General features: G+C 46.1%; 1 protein-coding gene and 1 pseudogene across 4 annotated transcripts in view; both read right to left on the bottom strand.

Moving 5' to 3' along the window:
- The window catches only part of SLC30A5 (solute carrier family 30 member 5), a 36,057-nt gene extending 30,772 nt beyond the window's left edge, over positions 1-5,285 (bottom strand). Inside the window, exon 1 of one of the 4 annotated variants that reach the window (XM_054489829.2) lies at positions 4,879-5,285. In XM_054489829.2, coding sequence (XP_054345804.1) covers positions 4,879-4,967 — 89 coding nt within the window. In that variant the 5' untranslated portion in view covers positions 4,968-5,285. The remainder of the gene's footprint in view (positions 1-4,878) is intronic. The other 3 variants (XM_054489832.2, XM_054489833.2, XM_054489830.2) reach the window with 3 other exon arrangements.
- Positions 5,286-24,682: 19,397 nt separating this feature from the next.
- Positions 24,683-25,977, bottom strand: LOC129036188 (leucine-rich repeat-containing protein 3C-like; annotated as a pseudogene).

The raw sequence follows: 25,977 nt of genomic DNA, 5'->3' as shown, positions 1-25,977 counted from the left end.
AAATTACACAGGACGATACATTAACAATTACGGAGTCCAGGCAAAGAATATACTACTCTTGTGACTTTTACGTAAACAGGAAATTATTTTTAAATGAGTAGTTTAAAAGTGTTATTTATTCAAGAGTGTACTGTCTCAGGTAGGGAAATGTGGTAAACAATCCTTTGCTATTTTATTTGTACTATTTACTTAGCAGAGTTACCCTTCTATTGTAGTTTATTGCAGAATCAATCAAATGCAACTCAGGACTGGTTGAATTTTGATGGATTCCAGGTTGCAAGAGTTTTACTTTATACAGACCAAAAATCAAATACTAGTTATAATCTGCAACAAAAACTAGTTGACAAGTCCTTTAATTGTGGGTATTTTTAATGCCTAAATTCACAAATATGGATTATTTTAAACAAAGGTTTATTTTGGTTTAAGTCCTCTTTGTGGGGAAGGGCAGAGGGTCACAGTTAACATTTGTTGAGCACCTGCTATGTTCCAAGTGCTTTGAATACATCATTTCATTTAATTCTTAGAACAGTCCTACAAACTAAGAAGTGGTATCCTTGTTTCACAAAACTGAGTCATAGAAAAGTAATTTGCCCAAGGTCACACAACTAATAAATGAGCTGGTAGTCTGAGTTGTTTAAAACCCCATGTTTAGTGCCTTCTACACAGTAGATACTTGAGTATTTATTGAATGAATTGAACTTGAATTACACACTGATTTTTATTTTTTAGCCAGAGAACTGTTGAGCTACCGCAGTAGGCAAAGCCCAAGAGGCAGGTTTGAACCTAAATCCAGATTTCAGTAATTCCAGGATTAGAGAACCAGGGAATTTTCTTTGATTGAACCCCCGGGTTCAAGCAATTCTCCTGCCTCAGCCTCCTGAGTAGCTGGGATTACAGATGGCTGCCACCATGTCAGGCTAATTTTTGTATTTTTAGTAGACAGGTTTTCACCATGTTGATTGGCCAGGCTGGTCTAATACTTCTGACCTCAGGTGATCCACCCACCTTGGCCTCCCAAAGTGCTAGGATTACAGGCATGAGCCACCGCGCCTGGCGAGAACCAGGGAATTTTCTAAACCTTCACAGAAAAGTCCAGTGATAACCTTTGACAAGACTAGTTAATGGGAAATAATGGTTTATAAATTGGGAGTGTGGGGGGATGGGCCAGGCATGGTGGCTCATGCCTGGGAAATCTAGGCAGAATGATTACTTGAGTCCAGGAGTTCAAGACCAACCTGGGCAATACAGCGAGACCCCGTCTCTCCAAAAAGTTTTTAAAAATTAGCCTCCCTTTCCTCTCCTCTCCCGTCTCCACTTCCTGATAAATCGACGCCATTGTTTTTCCTTCATAACATGAACTAGGAATGTCGGCTTATCAATATAGGTTACTTAGCCTGGTTTTTCATCTTTAGCCCAACAGTTCATTAATTGGAACTTTAAAAATCAAAGAATCCAGGCCAGGCATGGTAGCTCACGCCCGTAATGCCAGCACTTTGGGAGGCTGAAGTGGGATGACTGCTTGAGCCCAGGAGTTGGAGATCAACCTGGGCAACACAGCAAGACCTCATCTCTACTACAAATTAAAGAATGAACTGGGCATGATGGTGCACATCTGCAGTCTCACATACTGGGGAGGCTGAGGTGGAAGGATTGCTTAAGCCCAGGAGTTTGAGACTGCAGTGAGCCATGATTATTTTACTGCACTCCATCTTGGGCAACAGAGGAACTGAACTTGTCAGAAAGAAGAGAAAGAAAGGGAAGGGGAAGAAAGGAAGGAATGAAGGAAGGGAAGGAGAGAAGAAAGAGCGGGGCGCGGTGGCTCATGCCTGTAATACCAGCACCTTGGGAGGCCGAGGCAGGCTGATCACAAGGTCAGGAGATTGAGACCATCCTGGCTAACCACGGTGAAACCCCGTCTCTACTAAAAATACAAAAAATTAGCCGGGTGCAGTGGCTGGCGTCTGTAGTCCCAGCTACTCCGGAGGCTGAGGCAGGAGAATGGTGCGAACCAGGGAGGCGGAGCTTGCAGTGAGCCGAGATCGCGCCACTGCACTCCAGCCTGGGCGACATAGCGAGACTCCGTCTCAAAGAAAAAAAAAAAAAAAGAAAAAGAAAAAGAGAAGAAAGGAAGGGAAGAAACAACTAAAATCTCTAAGGGTGTTTTTTGTGTTCTATTTTTTTCTAGTACATATACATTTACTTTATTTTTTTGTTGTTGTTGGTTTTTTTGTAGGGTTTTTTTTTGGAGTTTTTTTGGAGGGGAAAGGCGGGGCAGGGTTTTGCACTGTCACCTAGGCTGCAGTGCAGTTATGGGATCATAGCTCACTGCAGCCTTGACCACCTGGGCTCAAGTGATCCTTCTGCCTTAGCCTCCCAAGTAGCTGGAACTACAGGGCACTGCCACTGTGCCTGGCTAATTTTTATATTTTGTAGAGACAGGGATCTCACTATGTTACTAGGGCTGGTCTCAAACTCTAGGGCTCAAGTGATCCTCCTGCTTTAGCCTACATTTACTTTATACCTAGACAATTGCTGGAGATTTGGTAAGTTTTCCAGAAGGGTCCTTCCGGAAGGTTGACGCCTGGCTTTTGGGATACTGGAGTTAAATGAGAGAATGGTAGGCAGAGTTAAGAGGGGAAACTTCTTTTTAATTTCCACATTTTCCAGCCAGGACCTCATCCTTCCTTTACTCTTGCAATGTGGAATCCATCAAAATTCAACCAGTCATGAGTTGAATTTGATTCTGCAATAAACTACAATAGAAGGGCAACTCTGCTAAGTAAATAGTACAAATAAAATAGCAAAGGATTGTTTACCACATTTCCCTACCTGAGACAATACACTCTTTACACTCTTGAATAAATAACACTTTTAAACTACTCATTTAAAGATAATTTCCAGTTTATGTAAAAGTTACAAGAGTAGTATATCCTTTACCTGGACCCCGTAATTGTTAATGTATCGTCCCGTGTGATTTATTATTCTCTCTCTCTCTGAATGCACACACAGAGATATTTTTTTCCCCTGGACTATTTGAGAGTAAGTTACATACTTCATCCTTCTTTATCCTTAAATACTTGTTTTTCCCAAGAACATGGACATTCTCTTATAAAACCAGCAGAGCTGTCTACTTCAGGAAATTTAAGTAATATGCTTTTTTTTTGAGACGGAGTCTCGCTCTGTCACCCAGGCTGGAGTGCAGTGGTGCGATCTCGGCTCACTGCAACCTCTGCCTCCTGGGTTCAAGCCATTCTCCCGTTATCCTGCCTCAGCTTCCTGAGTGGCTGGGATTACAGGCGCATACCACGTCCAACTAATTTTTTTTTTTTTTGTATTTTTAGTAGAGATGGGGTTTCACCATGTTGGCCAGGCTGGTCTCGAACCCCTGACCTCAGGTGATCCACCTGCCTCGGCCTCCCAAAGTGTTGGGATTACAGGCGTGAGCCACTGCGACCGGCCTGATATGATACTTTGATCTAATCTACTGTCCATAGTCCAATTTTGTCAGTTGACCCAGTGACATCCTTTAAAGCACTTTTCCCCTACTACCAAATCAGACCAGAATTGCCTATTGCATTTAGTTGTCATGTCTCAAGAATTAACATCTGATATGCTGTTATTTACAAAATGAGATGCTCAAAATAGATTAGAAAATTAAATTTATGCTACAAAAATGCAGTTGGTTTAAGTTCTGTCCTACGTGGTGTTCTTCCCTTTTCATAAAAAATGCTTATGTTGGGCGGGTGCGGTGGCTCATGCCTGTAATCCCAGCACTTTGGGAGGCTGAGGCAGGCCGATCACGAGGTCGGGAGCTCAAGACCAGCCACACCAACATGGAGAAACCTCGTCTCTACTAAAAATACAAAACATTAGCCAGGGGTGGTGGCGTATGTCTGTAACCCCAGCTCCTCGGGAGGCTGAGGCAGGAGAATCTTTTGAACCTGGGAGGCGGAGGTTCTCGTGAGCGGAGATCGCACCATTGCACTCCAGCCTGGGCAACAAGAGCGAAACTCCATCTCAAAAAAAAAAAAAAAAAAAAGTTACGTTATAATGCTACTACTACAGTTCTAAAGAATTTATCACATTTATCACTTTCTTTAAATATCAAAGAAAGTATTTATTCCAGAATGGGAAGAACTCGTTAAAAATGGAGGCAATGAACACCAGTTCCAGCCAAATTGCAGGGCTATATTTTGTGCATTTTCGACACTATCTCAGAACTTAGGAAGGACACACTAGAAAGTGATCGCTGCACCTGTTGGTCCCTTACTTTTCGGGTTGGTGGGAGAATTGGAGAGAGGAAGTGGGAATTTTCACTTTTTACTCTATGAATTGCTGTGCTGTTTAGATTTTTTTGACAACGAGGACACATTTCTTATTTAAGAACAAAATAAAAAAAGAAAATGAGGCTGGACCCTCGATGTGCTCAGTTAATCTAAACATCCAAGTTCACGTATGTACTTTGGTTTCGTCGCCTGAAGAGAGATGACGGTGACACCTTCCCCTAATTTATGCAGGGAAACGTCAGAAAGGTTAAGTAGTCGCCAGACTATTTCAGGGAGAAACAGCCAAGAGAAAGGCTTCTCACAGATCAGAAAAACCTCTCACGTGAACTGGCGGGCAGTTCTAAGACTGACTGTCTGCCTTGTAACCCAGAAATTCAAGCAGAAGCTTTCTGGCTTTAGCGCCTTCATTCTGCAGCGGGCACCCGAAGAGCCCGGGGAGCCCGGAGGCAGCCTGCGGGCAGGGAGGCAGGCAGAGGGAGAGGGCGCGCCGACCCCGGGACGTCCCGGCCTGTCAGCGGAGACCGGAGGGAGGCCGGGGAAGTTGCATCCTGAGCGACCCGGCCGGTTGCTGCCTTCCAGATCGGTCCCTTACCGAGCGCTGGGTACGTCCACCGGCCCGAGGCCGCCGCCGCCGCCGCCGCCGGGGCCGGCCAGCACGTCCCCGCCGTATTTCTCCTCCATCCCAGGGCTCACGAGCCGCCGCCGCTACCCCTGCCGCGGGGTCTCCTCATGTCTCGCCGCTGCCGCGGAACAGCGGGCGCAGGCGCGTCACTCCCCCATGGCAGAGACCCCGTCGGGTTCCTGCAGGCCGGGCCGCCGTCGCCCACTCCTGCTCACTAGCACACGCGCTTCTGGACTAGGCCGCGAGCAGTTCCGGCGGCGCCAGGTTCCCGGGAGGCAGCGGCAGTAGGGACGTTGCCATGCCACGTCATCAGGCCCAGCAACCCCCACTCCCGGGGGAGTGCCCAGCCTTGCGTCTGCGCAAGCAGAACACTCGCCTTTCCTCGTCCCTTAGGCTCCTCCCGCCACGTTGTGTCGCATTGAAGCCCCGCCTCCTATCGGCCTCTCCGGTTGGCGCTCCCGGTGCACTTACCTGTCCCTGCAGTGCCACCTATGGGCCATCAGAAGTACAGCGGATTCCTGTAGCGCAGAGGGAGAGGGCGTGGAAAATGTACAGCGTGTGTGATTAAACAAAGCTCACCAATCTTTTCCTCTGCGTTAGGGATTCTTTTTTTTTTTTTTTTTTTTTTGAGATGGAGTTTCGCTCCTGTTGCCCAGGCTGGCATGCAATGGCGCGATCTCGGCTCACCGCAACTTCCACCTCCCGGGTTCAAGCGATTCTCCTGCCTCAGCCTCTCAAGTAGCTGGGATTACAGGCATGTGCCACCACACCTGGCTAATTTTGTATTTTTAGTAGAGACGGGGGTTTCTCCATGTTAGTCAGGCTGGTCTCGAACTCCTGACCTCAGGTGATCCACCCACCTCGTCCTCCCAAAGTGCTGGGATTACAGGAGTGAGCCACCGCACTCGGCCTAGAGATTCTTAATCTAGGTTAACATACCCTCTGCCTCTAAGTTTTTGTGAATATGGATCATTTTTGTGATGAGAAGGCCCGAAGTCTTAAAAGTTCACGTCCCTTCCCCCAACCAGAGATAACTATTTTTGAAGCTGTAGAGAATCGATTACAAATAGTGGTACGGCCATTTCTTTTGAACAATGCCTTTGATGGACTTTGGAGAGGAGAAACTAGTATTGACCAAAATTTGCCTCATCAGCAAACTATCCCAGGGCAATTTTCTAGGAGTGACCACGTGCGAACCTTCATGGCCTTCTCTCCTACTCCTGAGGGAACCTAAAGGCAATTTCCAGATTTCTAAAGAAACATTCTTATCCTGGGCAACATGGCAAAACCCTGTCTCTACAAAAAATACAAAAACAATTAGCCAGGCGTGGCATATGCCTGTGGTCCCAGCCACTCAGGAGGGAGAGGCGGAAGGATCGCTTGAACGTGGGAGGTCAAGGTTGCAATAAGGCATGATCATGCTACTGCGCTCCAGCCTGGGCAACAGAGCAAGACCGTCTCTGGAAAAAAAAAAAAAAGAAAAAGAAAGGATTCTTCTTTGCCACAGGGAGCCTGGGGTCATCTATCAAATAAAGTAACGGAGGAAGGTGACTGCTTTTGTGGCTTTTTGTGTGGGGCCTGGAGTACTGGTAACCGTCGTTGCTAGAGGCCCTGGAATCCTCTAGTGTGTGAGGACAGAACATAGGAGAAGGAAGAGGATTTTGTTAAGTGTTGCTGCGAACTGTTTTGTCTCCTTTTTGAAAAGGAAAGCATTGATTTCCTTTAAATTCTGCCTGTGAAACTGTATAATCCAGGCACATCTGTAAAAACAGGTCAGGTAGTGTTACCTGAAAAGGGGTCCCCATCCAGACCCGAGGAGAGCTTGGATCTCACGCAAGAAAGAATTCGAGGCAAGTCCATACAATAAAGTGAAAGCAAGTTTATTAAGAAAGTAAAGGAATAAAAGAATGGCTACTCCATAGGCAGAGGGCGCAGTGGCTCATGCCCGTAGTCCCAGCACTTGGGAGGCCGAGGCGGGTGGATCACCTGAGGTCAGGAGTTTGAGACCAGCCTGACCAACATGGCGAAACCCTGTCTCTACTAAAAATACGAAATTAGTCGGGTGCGGTGGTTCATACCTGTACTACCAGCTACTGGGGAGGCTGAGGAGGAGAATCACTGGAACCCGGAGATGGAGGTTGCAGTGAGCCGAGATCGTGCCATTGCACTCCAGCCTGGGCAACAAGAGTGAAACTCTGTCTCAAAAAAAAAAAAAAATAATAATAATAATAATGCCCAACCTCCTGGGAATGCAACCAAGTAAGTCTCCGCCTTATTTTACCCAGCCCCTATTCAAGATGGAGGCACTCTGGGTCAAACGCCTCTGACAAGTCGGACTGGGTATTATAAAGGTTATTTTTCTGTTGCTAAAAATTTAGGAATGTGGGCTCCTGTGTCAGTCTTGGTTTGAATCCCAACTCTGCCACTTAGTAATTGTGGGATCTTGGGTCAGTTTGTTGGCCTTTCTGTGCCACAGTTTTCTTATCTGCAAAGTAGGAGTAGTAATATTTATATTGTACGGTTATTGGGAGGATTATACATGTGTTAAGTGAAAAGTCTCTAGAACTTGTTAGGTTTTGAAGGGAACACGAGGGTTAAAGAAAGACACACACACACACACACGCACAGAAAGAGGGCGGCTCGACAGTAAATGCAGGCTTTATGTCCAGCATAAAACCTACAGAAGTGGGGGACCAGTCTAATGCCAGAGCCCACCACTGCTTACAGGCTGGGGGTATTTATAGGTATGGGCGGTAGGAGTCTGGGCAGTATGGATTGCTGCCCAGCAGGATATTGATAAGATGTTCCTGTGATGAGGCAGTTCTGGCCCTTGTTCTGGCAGATGTCATCGTGGTGTTCCTTGGAACTTTGCCCAGCAAGATATGATAGGGATGTTTCTTTATTTGGGCCTTCGTCTGCCTTGTGGTCAAGTGGTTAGACAGGATGTTTCTTACAGCCCTGAACCCCTATGAAATGTTTCACTTTGACCAAGGTCTGCAAAATAGTGGGGAGCTTACAAAATGGTGCAGTTTGGACTAACAGAACTGTTGTCAGAGGCATTTGTACCAGGGCAACTCCATCTTGAATAGGAGCTGGGTAAAATAAGGCTGAGGCCTACTGGGCTGTATTCCCAGACAGTTAAGACATTCTAAGAGATGTCTATGGAGTAGCCATTCTTTATTCTTTATTCCTTTACTTTCCTAATAAACTTGCTTTCACTTTATGGACTTGCCCTGAATTTTTTTTTTTTTGAGACGGAGTTTTGCTCTTGTTGCCCAGGCTGGAGTGCAATGGCACGATCTTGGCTCACTGCAACCTCCACCTCCCAGGTTCAAGCGATTCTCCTGCCTCAGCTCCCCCAGTAGCTGGGACTACAGGCATGCGCCACCACGCCCAGCTAATTTTGTATTTTTAGTAGAGACAGGGTTTCTCCATGTTGGTCAGGCTGGTCTCGAACTCCCGATCTCAGGTGATCCACCTGCCTCGGCCTCCCAAAGTGCTGGGATTACAGGCATGAGCCACCAGGCCTGGCCCTGAATTCTTTCTTTCATGAGCTCCAAGAACCCTGTCTTGAGGTCTGGATCTGGATGCCTTTCCTGTAGCACTATGAATAGTATAAAATGTCACTCAATAGATGTTAAATATTATTATTACTCTGGGAAATTTGGGGATTATTTGGAGATGAAAATGGGGTTTTGAGCAGTATAAATTATAATTAACTTACAATACTCTAATTTGAGTACACACAAAGACCTTTAGTAGCATAAAAAAAAATGAGGTCTCACAGTCTGCCTACTGGAACTTTATTACTGAAACCACCTTTGCAAAAATTATAACAGTGAGAAAATTATGGCAAAAGAGATCTGATCTAATCAAACCCTGTCTTGCCTTTAGCTTTCAAACTGCCCTTAATCATTCTTGGGCTTGGGCCAAGTTAACTTTGGGAGACATTTATAGTTTAAATGATAGTGGCCCTTCCCCCAAACTCAATTACCTTTGTAAAGCTATTGAGAGACCCTCAGGCTAGGAGAATGAGAGGAGGCTGAATTCTGCTAAGGTGTAGACATCACGGAGTGCTAGACAGTATTCCAGAGGCCACAACTTACCTAATTACTCCTGCAGATAACATCACTCTTGTAGAACCTGAGATTGGCCTTTTGAGACATCTTTTCAGTTTTTTTTCTGTTTTTTTTTTTGTGTGTGTGGCATATCTGAAGACTGATGGGTCCAGGTGGACCATAGCTTCACCTGGATCCAAGTACCACTTCTGTGGCCCCACCCAGAAGTCATTAATAGCAATAAGTTAGGGAGGGCATGTGGCTCTTTTAATTGGGAAAAAGGCTATATGACCGAAAATAAGTACATTTGTCATGAATTAGGACTGTGTGGAAATAAATGTGGATACTGGTTTTGTGTCATTTGGGCCACTTGGATAAAAAATAAAAAGGATCCAGTCCACCTTCGAAAAGGAAAAAATGGCCCTTACTTTACTGAGGGACAATGTAACCCCCTAGAGCTAGTAATAACCAATCCCCTTGATCCTTGCTGGAAAAAAGGGGAGCATGTGACCTTAGGAATTGATGGGGCCAGACTGGATCCTCAGGTAAATATCTTAGTTCGAGGAGAAGTTTACGAACGCTCTCTTGAGCCAGTGTTTCAAACTTTCTATGATGGACTAAATGTGCCAGTACCAGAAATTCCAGGAAAAACAAGAAATTTGTTTTTGCAATTAGCCGAGCATGTAGCCCAGTCTCTCAATGTCACTTCATGTTATGTGTATAGAGAAACTGTAATGGGAGATCAATGGCCATGGGAAACCCAAGAATTAGTTCCTACAGACCCGGTTCCTGATAAATTCCAGGCTCAAAAGAATTACCCTGATAATTTCTGGGTCAGAAAACCTCAATTATTGGACAATATTGCATAGCTAGAAAAGGAAAAGAATTCACTCACCCTGTAGGACAACTTAGTTGTCTGGGACAGAAACTGTATAATGGTACCACAAAAAGTCACTTGGTGGAGTTCAAATCACACAGAAAGGAATCTATTTAGTAAATTCCCAAAGTTGCAAACTGTGTGGACCCACCTGGAGTCCCACCGGGACTGGACAGCCCCCACTGGATTATACTGGTTATGTGGGCATAGAGCTTATGCCAAATTACCCGACCAGTGGGCAGGTAGTTGTGTTATTGGCACTATTAAACCAGCTTTCTTCCTACTGCCCATAAAGACAGGCGAACTCCTGGGCTTCCCCATCTATGCTTCCTGCAAAAAGACAAGCATAGCTGTAAGAAATTAAAAAGATGATAAATGGCCCCCTGAGAAAATCATACAATATTATGGGCCTGCTACTTGGGCACAAGATGGCTCGTGGGGATACCGGACCCCCATTTACACACTTAACCAAACATACAGTTACAAGTTGTCTTAGAAATAATCACTAACAAAATCGGCAGAGTCTTGACTATTCTGGCCCAGCAAGAAACCCAGATGAGAAATGCTATCTATCAAAATAGATTGGCTCTTGACTACTTGCTAGCAGCTGAAGGAGGGGTCTGTGGGAAATTTAACCTTACTAATTGCTGTCTACGCATAGATGACCAAGAGCAAGTAGTTAAAGACATAATTAGAGATATGACAAAACTGGCATATGTGCCCATGCAAGTGTGGCATGGATTTGATCCTGGGGCCATGTTTGGAAAATGGTTTCCAGCACTAGGAGGATTTAAAACTCTTATAATGGGAGTTATAATAGTAATAGGAACCTGCTTACTGCTCCCTTGTTTGCTACCTGTACTTCTTCAAATGATAAAAAGCTTCATCGCTACCTTAGTTCACCAAAATGCTTCAGCACAAGTGTACTATATGAATTACTATCGATCTGTCTTACAAGAAGACATGGGTAGTGAGGATGAAAGTGAAAACTCCCACTAATGAGTGAGGTTCTCAAAGGGAGAAATAAGGGAGGAGACCACCCCTCACATTGTCTTATGCCCAATTTCTGCCTCCAAAGAAAGAAGTAAAAACTGAAAGGCAGAAATGAAATCCACAGGCGGACAGCCCGGCGCCACGCCCTGGGCCTGGTTAAAGATCGACCCCTGACCTAACCGGTTATGTTATCTATAGATTTCAGACATTGTATGGAAAAGCATCATGAAAATCCCTGTCCTGATCTGTTCCATTCTTATTACCAGTGCATGCAGCCCCCAGTCACGTACCCCCTGCTTGCTCAATCGATCACAATCCTCTCACATGGACCCCCTTAGAGTTGTAAGCCCTTAAAAGGGGCAGGAATTGCTCGCTTGGGGAGCTTGTTTTTTTTTTTTTTTGAGACAGAGTCCTGCTCTGTTGCCCAGGCTGGAGTGCAGTGGGTGATCTCGGCTCACTGCAAGCTCTGCCTCCCGGGGTTCACACCATTCTCCTGCCTCAGCCTCCTGAGTAGCTGGGACTACAGGTGCCTGCCACGACGCCCAGCTAATTTTTTTTTTGTATTTTTAATAGAGATGGGGTTTCACTGTGTTAGCCAGGATGGTCTTGATCTCCTGACCTCATGATCTGCACGCCTTGGCCTCCCAAAGTGCTGGGATTACAGGCGTGAGCCACCGTGCCTGGCCTGACCTCGGTTTTTAAGATGTGAGTCTTGCTGATGCTCCCGGCTGAATAAAGCCCTTCCTTCTTTAACTTGGTCTCTGAGGGGTTTTGTCTGTGGCTCGTCCTGCTACACATGCCTGGCTAATTTTTGTATCTTTATTGTAAAGACAGGGTCTTGCAATGTTGCCCAGGTTGGTCTTGAACTCCTGGGCTCAAGCAATACTCCTGTCTTGGCCTCCCAAAGTCCTGGGATTATAGGCATGAGCCATTGGGCCTGGTACATTTTTCTTTTTTTAAACTTTTTATTTTTTTGAGACATAGTTTTGCTCTTGTTGCCCAGGCTGGAGTGCAATGGCACAATCTTGGCTCACCACAACCTCCACCTCTCAGGTTCAAGTATTTCTCCTGCCTCAGCCTTTCCAAGTAGCTGGGATTATAGGCATGCGCCACCAAGCCTGGCTAATTTTGTATTTTTAGTAGAGACAGAGTTTCTCCATGTGGGTCAGGTTGGTCTCGAACTCCTGACCTCAGGTGATCCACCTGCCTTGGCCTCCCAAAGTGCTGGGATTACAGGCATGAGCTACTGCTCCCGGCCGGGCCTGGTACATTTTTCTTTTAGGCCAAATATAAGTACATTTCTTACAGTTGTTTTTGTGGTAGAAGTAAAAGTGCCTCTCTTTTCTTTCTTCCTGTTCAACTCTGAACCCATTCCAAGCTGGCTTCTATACTCATCACTTCCCTGAAGCAGCAGGACACAGTAGTCCTCACTTATCTGTGGGGCAAATGTTCCAAGCCCCCAGTGGATGTCTGAAACCATGGAGAGTACCAAACCCTACAGATACTATATTTTTTCCTATATGTACATATCTATGATAAAGTTTATAAATTAGGCACAGTAAGAGATTAACAACAATAAATAATAATGGAATAATTATAATGATATACCATTCACAATTTCACAGAGAGATTTGTTCTTACTGTAGACCTTAGCAACCTTGGGATACAATTTTTTTCTTTCCCTATTAAGTTGAGAACTTTCAACTTTTCACTTAAAGGAAGCACTTTATGGCTTCTCTTTGGCATTTCCAAATTGCCAGCACCACTACTCTAGTGCAATGGGGTCATTTTTAAGTAAAGTAAGGGTGACTTGAATGTAAGCACTGCAATACTGTGACAGTCAAACTGATAACGGACAGGGCTAATAAGTGTCTCATGGACAGGAACTGTGTACAGCTATGCTGGAAAAATGGAGAATTCATGTCCCAGCTGGGCTGGAGTGGTACAGTGTCAGATTTCATCACACTACTTGGAACTGTGCTCAATTTAAAGCTTATGAATTGTCTGGGCATAGTGGCTTATGCTTATAATCCCAGCACTCTTGGAGGCTGAGGCAGGCAGATCGCTTGAGCCCAGGAGTTCGAGACCAGCCTGGGCAACACGGCAAAACCTTGTCTTTACAAGAAATACAAAAATTAGCCAGGGGGTTGTGGTGGTGTGCACCTGTAGTCCCTGTTACTCGGGAGGCTGGCTGAGGTGGGAGGATCACCTGAGTCCAGGAGGCGGAGGTTGTAGAGAGCTGAGATCATGACACTGCACTCCAGCCTGGGTGACAGAGCAAGACTCTGTCTTAAAAAAAAAAACAAAAAACAAAAACAGGCCAGGCACAGTGGCTTACACCTGTAATCGCAGCACTTTGGGAGGCCGAGAAGGGTGGATCACCTGAGTTGGGGGTTCAAGACCAGCCTGACCAACATGGAGAAACCCTGTCTCTACTAAAAATACAAAATTAGCCAGGCGTAGTGGCACATGCCTGTAATCCCAGCTACTCGGGGGCTGAGACAGGAGAATTGCTTGAACCCACGAGGCTGAGGTTGTGGTGAGCCGAGATCGTGCCATTGCACTCCAGCCTGGGCAGCAAGGGCAAAACTCCATCTCAAAAAAAAAAAAAGAAAAAATTAGCCAGGTGTGGTGGCAAGCACCTGTAATCCCAGCTACTTGGGAGGCTGAGGCAGGAGAATTGCTTGAACCCTGGAGGTGGAGGTTGCAGTGAGCCAAGATCGTGCCGTTGCACTCCAGCCTGGGTGACAGAGCAAGACTCTGTCTCAAAAACAAACAAACCAACAAACCAAAAACGAAAAAAACTCTTATGAATTGTTTATTTCTGGAATTTGTCATTTAATATTTTCAGACTGTGGTTGATCACAGGTAACTGAAATTGTGGAAAGCAAAACCGTAGATAAGGGGCCTACCTACTTTCAGCTGTGTATTATCTCATTTCTGTACAGCTTTCAACATAATTGATCTCTCTGTCCTGCTTGAAACATTCTCTTTCCTTGGCTTCCAGAATACTGCATTTGATTGTCTCAAAGGAAACTCGAGTTCTTTGTGTCCTAAAATAAACTTATGATCTTTCCTCCAAACCTAACCCTCTTCTATCTCATTGGATGGTGCCATTTATCCAGTTTAGCAAATCAAAAACTTAGTTATTTATTTTATTTTATTTTTTTTACTTTTTTTTTAGTGAAGTATTTATTGATCATTCTTGGGTGTTTCTCGGAGAGGGGGATATGGCAGGGTCATAGGATAATAGTGGAGAGAAGGTCAGGAGATAAACACATGAACAAAGGTCTCTGGTTTTCCTAGGCAGAGGACCCTGCGGCCTTCTGCAGTGTTTGTGCCCGTGGGTACTTGAGATTAGGGAGTGGTGATGACTCTTAAAGAGCATGCTGCCTTCAAGCATCTGTTTAACAAAGCACATCTTGCACCGCCCTTAATCCATTTAACCCTGAGTTGACACAGCACATGTTTCAGAGAGCACGGGGCTGGGGGAAAAGGTCATAGATCAACAGCATCCCAAGGCAGAAGAATTTCTCCTAGTCAGAACAAAATGGAGTCTCCTATGCCCACCTCTTTCTACACAGACACAGCAACAATCTGATCTCTCCTTCCTTTCCCCACACTTCCCCCCCTTCTTTTCAACAAAACCGCCATCGTCCTCATGGCCCGCTCCCGATGGTCGCTGTCTCTTCGGAGCTGTTGGGTACACCTCCCAGACAGGGCGGCCGGGCAGAGGCGCTCCTCACCTCCCAGACGGGGCAGCCGGGCAGAGGCGCTCCTCACTTCCCAGACGGGGCGACCGGGCAGAGGTGCTCCTCCCTTCCCAGATGGGGTGGCTGGGCAGATGGCCTCCTCACATCCCAGACGATGGGCGGCCAGGCAGAGACGTTCCTCACTTCCTAGACGGGGTGGCGGTGGGGCAGAGGCTGTAATCTTAGCACTTCAGGAGGCCAAGGCAGGCGGCTGGGAGGTGGAGGTTGTAGCGAGCCGAGATCATGCCACTGCACTCCAGCCTGGGCAACATTGAGCATTGAGTGAGCGAGACTCCGTCTGCAATCCCAGCACCTCCGGAGGCCGAAGCGGGCAGATCACTGGAGGCCAGGAGCTGGAGACCAGCCCGGTCAACACGGCGAAACCCCGTCTCCACCAAAAATACAAAAACCAGTCAGGCGTGGCGGTGCACGCCTGTAATCCCAGGCACTCGGCAGGCCGAGGCAGGAGAATCACAGGAGCCCGAGGCAGGGAGGTTGCAGCGAGCCGAGATCACGGCAGTACAGTCCAGCTTTGACAACAGAGGGAGACCGAAAAAAGAAGGAGAAGGAGACTGAAGAAAGGGGAGACAGAGAGGGAGAGGGAGAGGGAGAGGGAGAGGGAGAGGGAGAAGGAGAGCCAAAAACTTAGTTATTATCCTTAACACCTCCCCTTTCTTGTAATCTATTACCAGGTTGCATCATTTTTTACCTTCTAAGTGTTTCTCAAATCAATCCCAAAATTTTCATCTCCATCACTATCAAGTCTAGGCTGCCATGATCTTTTCCACTACAGTCATCTCCTAGCTAACCTTCCAAGTTTACACTTTCTTTAAATCCAGTCTATTCTCCACATTCTGCCATAGTAATAGTAATATTTCCAAATGCAAATCTTACAATGCATTGCCTGCCGCATAACACTCCACCCCAGCCTTCCGGTAGCTTTCCATTATCCTTTTGACAAACTCAAATCATTATCATGGCCAATAACATCCTACATGGTTTTGCCCCAAATTACCTTTTCAGTTTCATTTCACATTAAACTGTTTCCTGCTCTCTGGGTTCCACTAGCCCTTTAGTACTTTCCTCAATTGTGCTATTTTGTCTTCCAATACAAGACATTGTTCAGATAGTTTTCCATGCCCTAGAACACTCCTGTTAAATCAAGTTTAGCCTAAAGCTGCCTCCTTACATATTTTAAGGTCAGCCTAAAAGTTTCTCTGTACATCACGAACTATTACCCAAACGGAGTTAGTTGTAAACAGATTGTAACCTACTCTTGTGCCAAGTTTTGACCAGTCAAAGGTGGCCAACTGTTCAAACTGTGTTCAAATAAGGCAAACACCGAGCTGTAACCAATTTGGCTTTTTCTGTGCCTCACTTCCGTTTTCTGTGTGCCACTTTCCATTTTCTGTCCATAAATCTTCCACCACGTGGCTGTGCTGGAGTCTCTGAGCCTACTCTGGCTCGGGAGGCAGCACAATTCATGAATCGTTCTTTGCTCAATTAAATTCTTCTGAATTTAATTTGGCTAAAGCCTTTCTTTTAACACTCCCTACGGTAACATTTTCTCATTAACACCCTCCTTATCCTTTTTCTTGCAGGTTGAGTTCTCCAGAAGCAGACTCACATGGAGTTTAGTGCGGAAAAGGGTACTTTTGGGACCAACAACTGGGAAAGAGAGGGAAAGAAAGCATATTTTGGCAGAGGGAGAAGTCAAGAAGTAGCACAGTCCAACAAAAGCCTCATGGAGAACTTTGGAGCTAAAATGATTTCAGGTATCTTACATTCGGTTGAAATGACTGGACCTTTATACTCCCACTTCAGTCATTCATGAGATGTACATCAACCTTGGAAGGATGATTCTTTGCACGTAAGGAATCTCTAAAGGTACCTATAGCGAAAGATCATCTGCTGACCACATTCCCCGCAGGGCAAGAGATCTTTCTTTGAAGGAGGATTTGGGTTGTGCACAGTAGTGTTGTAGGACTTCCTTCTTAGTTCAGCTAAAAACAAGATTCTTGTCACATGACCATGAAAGGTTAGGCTTGCAGACACTGAGAAAAGTAGAATTCATTGGTCACAAAGAAAAAAAAAACAGAAACAGGGACTCTCAGCAGAGGGAGACTCCTGCTAGTATATAGGCTTCCCACCTTACAGATTGAATCCCAGGTTCCACCCAGGAGGAGGAGGGGCCAGGCTCCTCCTGTTGTAAAGGGTGTGAACTTCTGTGGCTCTACTCCAGTGTGCATAGGCTGGTCAGAGTTTCTCCAGGAGCCTCTTTACACTTGGCTGTCTCAGTAGTATGTTGGTAAGCGTTTAACAACCAGCTCTTTGGGAGAAAAAGCCCCATTTTATAGTGTTTGCCAATTTCCATGGTGTACATACCCCCACCATGGCCAGTTTCAAGCTACCAACTGTGATATCAGTGAATGTGGAATTGGGAAAAGATGCACAATAGATAACCTCGAAAGCATAGATAATAGTAAAGTGTAGTAAAAAATAATTAGGAAGTGATGATTTTTGAGCATTATTGATTTGTGTTTTTAATATAACCTTACATAATATTTAATAACGGTTGTTTAAAACCTGTCTCAAAATTCCTAACAATTCAACTATTGGCACCCATGAGGCAATATGATCTGGCTCCAGCACCACTGCTGGTCACACATCACAGTATCCACCACACTTCTCACCCAGCTCGGTAATCACTTTCTCAGGGAGCCTTTCTAAAACCCTCAATGAAGATAAAATATTACTTTTATATGTTATTAAGCTACTGTGTACTTCTTCTTTATCACAGGGTAGTTTTTTATTCATTTTACTGATAGATCAGTTGATTATGCTCCATGAGAGTAGGGACAGAGACTATTTTACTTCTTCCTTCTATCTCCTCTATTAAAAATTGCTGGGCCTGATAGCTCATGCGTGTAATCTCAGCACTTTGGGAGGCTGAGGCGGGTGGATCCCTGGAGGTCAGGAGTTTGAGACCAAGCTGGCCAACATGGTGAAACCCCATCTCTACTAAAAGTACAAAATTAGCATGGCATGGTGGTGCAGGCCTCTAATCCCAGCTGCTCAGGAGGCTGAGGCTAGGGAATCACTTGAACCTGGGAGGTGGAGGTTGCAGTGAGCCAAAATCACACCACTGTACTCCAACCTGGGCAACAGAGTGAGACTTCATCTCAAAAAAAAAAATTGCAGATACAATACTTGCTGAAAGAGTAAATGAATGATGAAAACAGAAAGTGTGTAGATCTTTATATATTCAAGAAATCTGTTCCTTCTAAAAAAGAGGTTTTTTTCTATTATAAATGAATTATGTACAAAGGAGTCTCATCACATACAAATTTACCATATGCAAACTCAACCATATTAACTCAACCCCACAAAAATAAGAGAGGGAGAAAGTGGCAATGTAAATGGTGCATGATTCTACCTAACATTCCTCTCAGTGAACTGTAGGCTGAGCATGAGATGGGATGTGTAAATCTGCTTTTCCTTGGTCCCTAGTTTGTTGGTCCTAGTTCCTGGGTGCCTCTGATAACATCATCTTACCAGAGTTAAGTGTGAGTCTAAAAAGAAATACATGTAGATAGTTGCTTTTCTATTGTTCTGTCTGGTGCTCAATCAAACAAATAGCAACAATTCCAATGATAGGGGAAAAAAATAGGCCATGTTGCAAAATTACCCTGAACATTTATTAAATCACTATTGGACTTTCTGAAAGATGGCTCAATTTTTTTTTTTTTTTTTTTTTTTTTTGAGATGGAGTCTGGCTCTGTTGCCCAGGCTGGAGTGTAGTAGTGCAATCTGGGCTCACTGCAACCTCCACCTCCTGGGTTCAAGCGATTCTCCTGCCTCAGCCTCCCGAGTAGCTGGGATTACAGGCCTGCACCACCAGCTAATTTTGTATTTTTAGTAGACACGGGGTTTTGCCATTTTGTCCAGGCTGGTCTAGAACTCCTGACCTCAGGTGATCTGCCTGCCTTGGACTCCCAAAGTGCTGGGATTACAGGCATGAGCCACTGTGCCTGGCTGAGACGGCCCAATTTAAGGGATGTTTGGGGTAATATTGCATACATGATTTTTGTTTTTTGTATTGGCTTGACACTGAATCTCCATGGAATATGAAACTGCATTATTTTATAAAAGAACTGAAAATATAAAAAATTGGAAGAAAGTATACACACTTAAAGCCATAAAATAAGAAATCTATCTCTAAACTGCTCATGCAATAATAGTATATTTCCTTTTAGTCTGTTTTCTAAGGATAGTGTTTTGGAATTTTAGTTTGTATATTGTGGTACATGTATAATTTTGTATTCTTTTTTCTCCTACTATAACTGAGAAAGAAAAAAACATCTTTTAATCTGAGGAAGGCAAGCCTCTTTAAATTATCCAGGCCCAGAGAGGCATTTAAACTGTAACAGCAGTCACTCCCCTCTTGAAGCCACTTGCTATGTGGGGCGCTAGACTGTAGTTCAACAATGGATAGTCGATCGCTAACCAATGTTATTTCTGTAAACCAAGGAGACTTCCTGACAAACAACTTTAGTAATTGCACCCTCCTGATAACGTGGGTTTGAGCCTGTCCTTTGTTTCCCAGAGTACTCTCCAAAGCAAGCTGGAAGTATGTCCCATGCTGCAGTCCTCAACCTTGGCCCAAATTAATTCTCTAAAGTTTGCCTCAGCTTTGCCCTTTTAGGTTAACAGAACACAAAAATTTCTGTATTATAGTAAATTCAGTATAAATGTATATCTTGAATTTTCTGAAAAATGTGCTAGACATGCATTTTCCTCATTATGTTCTTTTTTTCTTTTTTCTTTCTTTTTTTTTTTTGAGACAGTCTCTCTCTGAAGCCCAGGCTGGAGTACAATGGCACAATCTAGGCTCATTGCAACCTCTGCCTCCTGGGTTCAAGCAATCCTCCTGCCTCAGCCTCCCAAGTAGCTGGGATTACAGGCAGGTACCACCACGCATGGCTAATTTTTGTATTTTTAGTAAAGACAGGGTTTCACCATGTTGGCCAGGCTGGTCTCGAACTCTTGACCTCAGGTGACCCACCTGCCTCAGCCTCTCAAAGTGCTGCGCTTACAGGTGTGAGTCACTGCACCCAACCTTTCCTCATTATGTTCCAAAGATGATGGTTTAGTAACTATAACTATGTAAGTGTTGAGTAAGGTTTATAGGAGGCCATTGTTTTGGGATAGCCTCCTGCCCTAGGCCCCAGCAGCCCAAACCAGAATGGAGTCACTTACGCTAAGTGCCACGTAATCAAACCAAACTTTGAAATGGGCCAGTTTTCTAAAACACGGGAGATTCCAGTCAACCTGAGTCAGCATAATAAGGAAGTCCCCTCTGTTTTTTTTTTTTTTGAGACTGAGTCTCGCTCTGTTGCCCAGGCTGGAATGCAGTGGCAGCAGTGGCATGATCTCAGCTCACTGCAACCTCCACCTCCTGGGTTCAAGCAATTCTCCTGCCTCAGCCTCCCGAGTAGCTGGGACTACAGGCGTGTGCCACCATGCCCAGCTAATTTTTGTATTTTTAGTAGAGACGGGGTTTTACCATGTTGGCCAGTTTGGTCTCGATCTCCTGACATTGTGATCCACCCACCGTAGCCTCCCAAAGTGCTGGGATTACAGGGGTGAGCCACTGCACCCGGCCAGTCCCCTCTGTTTTTAACCCTAGAAGGAAAGTAATTATGAAATGGCCAATTTACCTTTTGGTCTCTGTTTCTGTTTTCTTCAGCCTTTTTTGGCCTACAAAGCCAATCTCCTCTGCTCTGTCTACCAGAACACCCATTCTATTTCATACAGTGAGGTGTTGCCTGATTCTACAATCACAAATAAAAGCCAATTGGATTTTTAAACTAAATTTGTTGTAATTTTGTCTTTTTTTTGGTTTGTTTTGAGATGGAGTTTCACTCTGTTACCCGGGCTGGAGTGAAGTGGTGCGATCTCGGCTCACTGTAACTTCTGCTCCTGCCAGGTTCAAGCAATTCTCTTGCCTCAGGCTTCCAGGTAGCTGGGAATATAGGCACCTGCCACCACACTTGGCTAATTTTTGTATTTTTAGTAGATACGGGGTTTCACTAGGTTGGCCAGCCTGGTATTAAACTGACCTCAGGTTACCCACCTGCCTTGGCCTCCCAAAGTGCTAGGATTACAGGCCTGAGCCACTGTGCCCAGCCTGTAATTTTGTCTTTTGAAATAAATTAAAGTCAAACACCCTAATAGCAAATAGGCAAAGGAATGAACAGTTAAGAGACAGTATAATTTAGCCTGAATGGCTTCAGCCATATAAAAAGATGCTCAATCCCATTAGTAACAGGGAACTTCAAATGGAAACCACAGTGAAATACAATTCCGTATTCTTTGGATTGGCAACACTTTTGAAGTGTTATGACATCAAATGTGGCGTGGACTTTGCCCACTGCCTAGACAGAGCCAATTTCTCAAGACAGGGCAATTGCAATAGAGAAAGAGTAATTTAGGCAGAACTGGTTGTGCGAGAGACTGGAGTTTTATTATTAATTCAAAGCTGTCTTCCTGAGCATTTGAGGAGCAGAGTTTTTAAGGACAACTTGGTGGGGGGAAGCCAGTAAGCCAGGAGTGCTGATTGGTCAAGGATGAAATCATAAGGAGTCAAAGCTGTCATCTGGAGCTGAGTCAGTTTCTGGGTGGGGGCCACAAGATCAGATGAGCCAGTTTATTGATCTGGGTGGTGCCAGCTGATCCATCAAGTGCAGGGTCTGCAAAATATCGCAAGTACTGATCTTAGGAGCAGTTTAGGGAGGGTCAGAATCTTAGAATCTTTCAGCCTCCAGCTGCATGACCCCTAAACCATAATTTCTAATCTTGTGGCTAATGTTAGTCTTACAAAGGCAGTCTAGTCCCCAGGCAAGAAGGAGGTCTGCTTTGGGAAAGGGCTGTTATGGTCCTTGTTCCAAACTATAAACTATAAACTAAGTTTCTCCCAAAGTTAGTTCAGCTTATGCCCAGGAATGAACAAGGACAGCCTGGAGGTTAGAAGCAAGATGAAGTCGATTAAGTTAGATCTCTTTCACTGTCTCAGTCACAATTGTGCAAAGGTGGTTTCAGACATGAGAAAGCGAACTGACTTCTTTGGGAGAGCACATCATTAAAATTCCTTTGCAGAGCAATTTGGCATCATTTAGTAAAGTTGAAGATGCACAATTATTTGATAGCAATTTTACTCCAGGATGAACATCCTAGGGCAGTTGTTCTAAAGTGCGTTCTTCAGGCCTACAGCATCAACATCGCTTAAGGACTTGTTAGAAATGAATTAGAAACTCTGGGGGCAGGATTCAACAGTCTATTGTTTAATAAAACTCTCAGGTGATTCTGATGCTTTCTAAAATTTGAGGGCCACTGGCCTAGAGAAATACTTGCATATCAACACAAGGAGTCAGATTTGGGGTTCATTTTGGCATTGATGGTAATAGAATAGATGGGGTAACAATTTAAATGCTCATCAAGGCCGGGCGTGGTGGCTCACGCCTGTAATCCCAGCACTTTGGGAGGCCGAGGCGGGCGGATCATGAGGTCAGGAGATTGAGACCGTCCTGGCTAACATGGTGAATCCCCGTCTCTACTAAAAATGCAAAAAGTTAGCTGGGTGTGGTGGCAGGTGCCTGTAGTCCCAGCTACTCGGGAGGCTGAGGCAGGAGAATGGCATGAACCCAGGAGGTGGAGCTTGCAGTGAGCTGAGATCTCACCACTGCACTCCAGCCTGGGTGACAGAGCGAGACTCTGTCTAAAAAAAAAAAAAAAAAAATGCTCATCAGTATGATACACGATGAAAAATTATATATTCATATCATGGAACACTATATAGCAGATAAAATGAGTGAATTAAAATTATGTGTATTAAGCTAAATAAATATTAAACTTGAGTGATAAGACTTAGGAATTTTCAGAAAGCAAACGAACAAACCCCCCCTTCCCACTAAAGAAAACTTGAGTGAGAAAAATAAGCTTGGAAGGACATATACAGTATTATACAATTTCTGTAAAGTCAGAAATCATGCCAAACAATACTGTCTTTTGTTAAGAAATAGATACTTGTGCAGTAAAAGTGTAAATACATAAAAGAGAATGACAAATGCTAAATTAAAGATATTGTACTGGGAATGTGGTAGGGAGGGGAGTCTATTGTGTTTAGAAATGTTTTATTTTAGACTGAGTGGGTGTTCATTATATTGCCTAATGTATTTTCCTTCTTTCTTTTTTTTTTTTTTTTGAGACGGAGTCTTGCTCTGTCGTCCAGGCTGGAGTGCAGTGGCTCAATCTCAGCTCACTGCAAGCTCCGCCTCCCGGGGGCACGCCATTCTCCTGCCTCAGCCTCCTGAGTAGCTGGGACTACAGGTGCCCGCCACCACGCCCGGCTAATTTTTTGTATTTTTAGTAGCGATGGGGTTTCACCGTGTTAGCCAGGATGGTCTCGATCTCCTGACCTCGTGATCTGCCCGTCTCAGCCTCCCAAAGTGCTGGGATTGCAGGCATGAGCCACCGCACCCGGCCTACCTAATGTATTTTCTTTCTTTCTTTTTCTATGAGACGGAGTTTCACTCTTGTCGCCCAGGCTGGAGTGCAGTAGAGAGATCTCGGCTCACCGCAACCTCTGTCTCCCAGGTTCAAGTGAATCTCCTGCCTCAGCCTCCCAAGTAGCTGGGATTATAGGCATGCACCACCATGCCCGGCTAATTTTTTGTATTTTTAGTAAAGACGGGTTTCTCCATGTTGGTCAGGCTGGTCTTGAACTCCTGACCTCAGGTGATCCACCTGTCTCGGCCTCCCAAAGTGCTGGGATTACAGGCGTGAGCCACAGTGCCCGGCCCATAATGTCTTTTCTAGACTTTTTTTGCTTGATTTGTTTTATAAAGAATTGAAATAAAATGAAACTTATATACATGAACTCCAGAAAAACTCTGATACATAATCCTCTTGAGATCATAGTACTTTATTCTTTTTTTTTTTTTTTTTTTTGAGATGGACTCTCTCTTTGTTGCCCAGGCTGGAGTGCAGTGGCACAGTCTCGCCTCACTGCAACCTCTGCCTCCTGGGTTGTGGCGATTCTCCTGCCTCAGCCTCCTGAGTAGTTGGGATTACAGGCGCGTGCCCCTAAGCCTGATTAATTTTTGTATTTTTAGTAGAGATGGAGTTTTGCCATGTTGGCCTGGCTGATCTCAAACTCCTGGCCTCAGGTGATCTGCCTGCCTCAACCTCCCAAAGTGCTGGGATTACAGGTGTGAGCCACCGCGCCTGGCCCATAGTACTTTATTCTTGATCCTTTCTTCCTTCTTCATAAAGGTGACTTTATTGATTTCTCCAGTGATGTTCTGGCGTCTACCCCCTTCCCCCAGCTCTCTCCAGTTACCCGTCCCCACCTCAGTCATAGAGGAGACCACATTTTCCACACAGGAAGGAGCTCAGGAACTCTGTCAGTGCAAAAAGGAGGGCGCAGAGAGATAAGGAGTGTCTGGAGAAGGAAGCAGGGAGTCTGAGATGGGAGGTCTCCAACAGAGTGCAGGAAGAGGGGCCTGTGGGCAAGACAGAGGCAAGAAGCAAGGAGGAGTCTTTCAGTAGAGGCAAAGGGAGAAGAGAGGCAGAGCCCACAGTGTCCTTTTAAATCTGGCCACACCCCGACTTTGGACCCCACCTGCAGCTTGGTCTCACCACCTCCCCGTCCCTCTTTGCATCCTCTCTTCCAGCCCTGAGGCTGGTCTTGCCACTGCCCAGACATTTCAAGTTGTATATTTTCCTTGACGCCTCCACAACCTTTCATCTAGGGTCCCTCCCTCTTTTCTATCCAAAGTCCTTCCCATTTTTTAAGTAAGTTGGAGCACCAGATAAATCCAGGCACCAGAGATGGGGTGTGTGTGTGTGTGTGTGTGTGTGTGTGTGTGAGAGAGAGAGAGAGACAGAGAGGAGAGAGGACAGGTATTTAGGGGGCTGGGATGAGGCTGCACAGGAAGCCGAGGGGGTCAGAGGAAGGGACAAGGTGGGTGGTCAGAGGAAGGGAGAGGGCGCAGGAGGAGGAGTGTGTGGTGTGGCCCCAGGAACACCCTTGGTTATCGGACCACTGTGCTAAGGTTGGAGTCGTCCTCCGGATGCACTGGCAGCAGGGGACGCTTGAGGGTGCGCCAGGTTTCATCTCGGTTCTGCCACACATAATGCACCAGGTCAGCCACCCCCCAACGGCAGGGGCCACCTTGGTGCTCCGCTGGGCCATGCCCCACCCCACACAGCTCTTCCTTCCCTGCCAGCAGCAGAAGCTCCCGCCCCACCGAGGTCTGGTCGGGTTCTGGGGTCACACAGGATGCCTGTCCTGGTGCCCGGCGCCAGCCTCACCAGCCTGAGCACTCCCTGGAGGGCATAGTCCCAGTTTCACGGGTTGGCGGATTGGTTCACTTGGATCTGCAGCCCCACGAAGGCCTCCACGGGCACCCAGGCCAGCTTTTCAGAGAGGTCGAGGTGGTGCACCGTGCCCGTCAGGACCGAGAAGGCTGCCCCTAAGAGGCGGGCGAGGATATTACAGGACAGATGCAGCTCCTCTAGGACAGGAAGGAGCTGGAAGGCACCGCGGGCACCGACGCCAGCTGGTTGGCATCCAGGCCTGCGGGTGTAGCTGGGATGCGGCGGGGCAACAGAGCTTAGGCCTGCCTGGCTGCAGCCGAGCGTCAGTTCACCGGCTTCCTCTGCCACATGGCAGCCCTGGGGAGGTGCCCGGGGGCTGGGCACGGTACCCCGGTGCCTGTCACCAGCGGGAGGGATGGGAGGTGACAGGCTGCTGGTGGGAGCATGGCCACAGATGGGCAGGGTCCCGGAGTGGAGTAGGACCCCTGTCGGCGGCCGGGCCTTCTCCTGTGCCGCTGCCCTCTCCCGGGAAGTAGCCTCCCTGCTGCTGGGCTCTGGAGATCCACTGCCTCCTCCACAAGTCCTGTTTGCTCCTAGCTGCTGGAAGTTGCGGGCTGGGGCCGAACAGTGTTGGGTTTCCTGGCACGTGGTTCCGGGCCCAGGACTGGCTTGGCCAGTCAATGCCAAGAGAGGGCAGATCCTGGACCTGGATGAACTCTGCCATGGGGAAACCAGGCCCCAATTCCAATTCCTGCCTGTGGCTCCCCTCCCAAAGCCTCGGCACTGCCATCTTCCTTCACCCTTCGAGTTTGGGACTGCCTCCCAGAACCCCTCTTCCTTGCCCAGAGCCTGGCTGGGCAGAAGGATCCCGGCTTGGCAGGCCTGAGGTACAAAATAGGGTGGGGCCCATCTCACATCCACTGCCTGGCAGCAACCTGTATCCCCCACCTCCATCCGTCCCTCTGCTGTCCTCGGCCTTTCTAGCATGCCGTGTAGCACTTTCTTCCAT

Source organism: Pongo pygmaeus, chromosome 4, assembly GCF_028885625.2.
Source record: "Pongo pygmaeus isolate AG05252 chromosome 4, NHGRI_mPonPyg2-v2.0_pri, whole genome shotgun sequence".
Taxonomy (NCBI): Eukaryota; Metazoa; Chordata; class Mammalia; order Primates; family Hominidae; genus Pongo; species Pongo pygmaeus.
The sequence above is the reverse complement of the archived record's forward strand: the minus strand, read 5'-3'. Positions and strand labels throughout refer to the sequence as shown.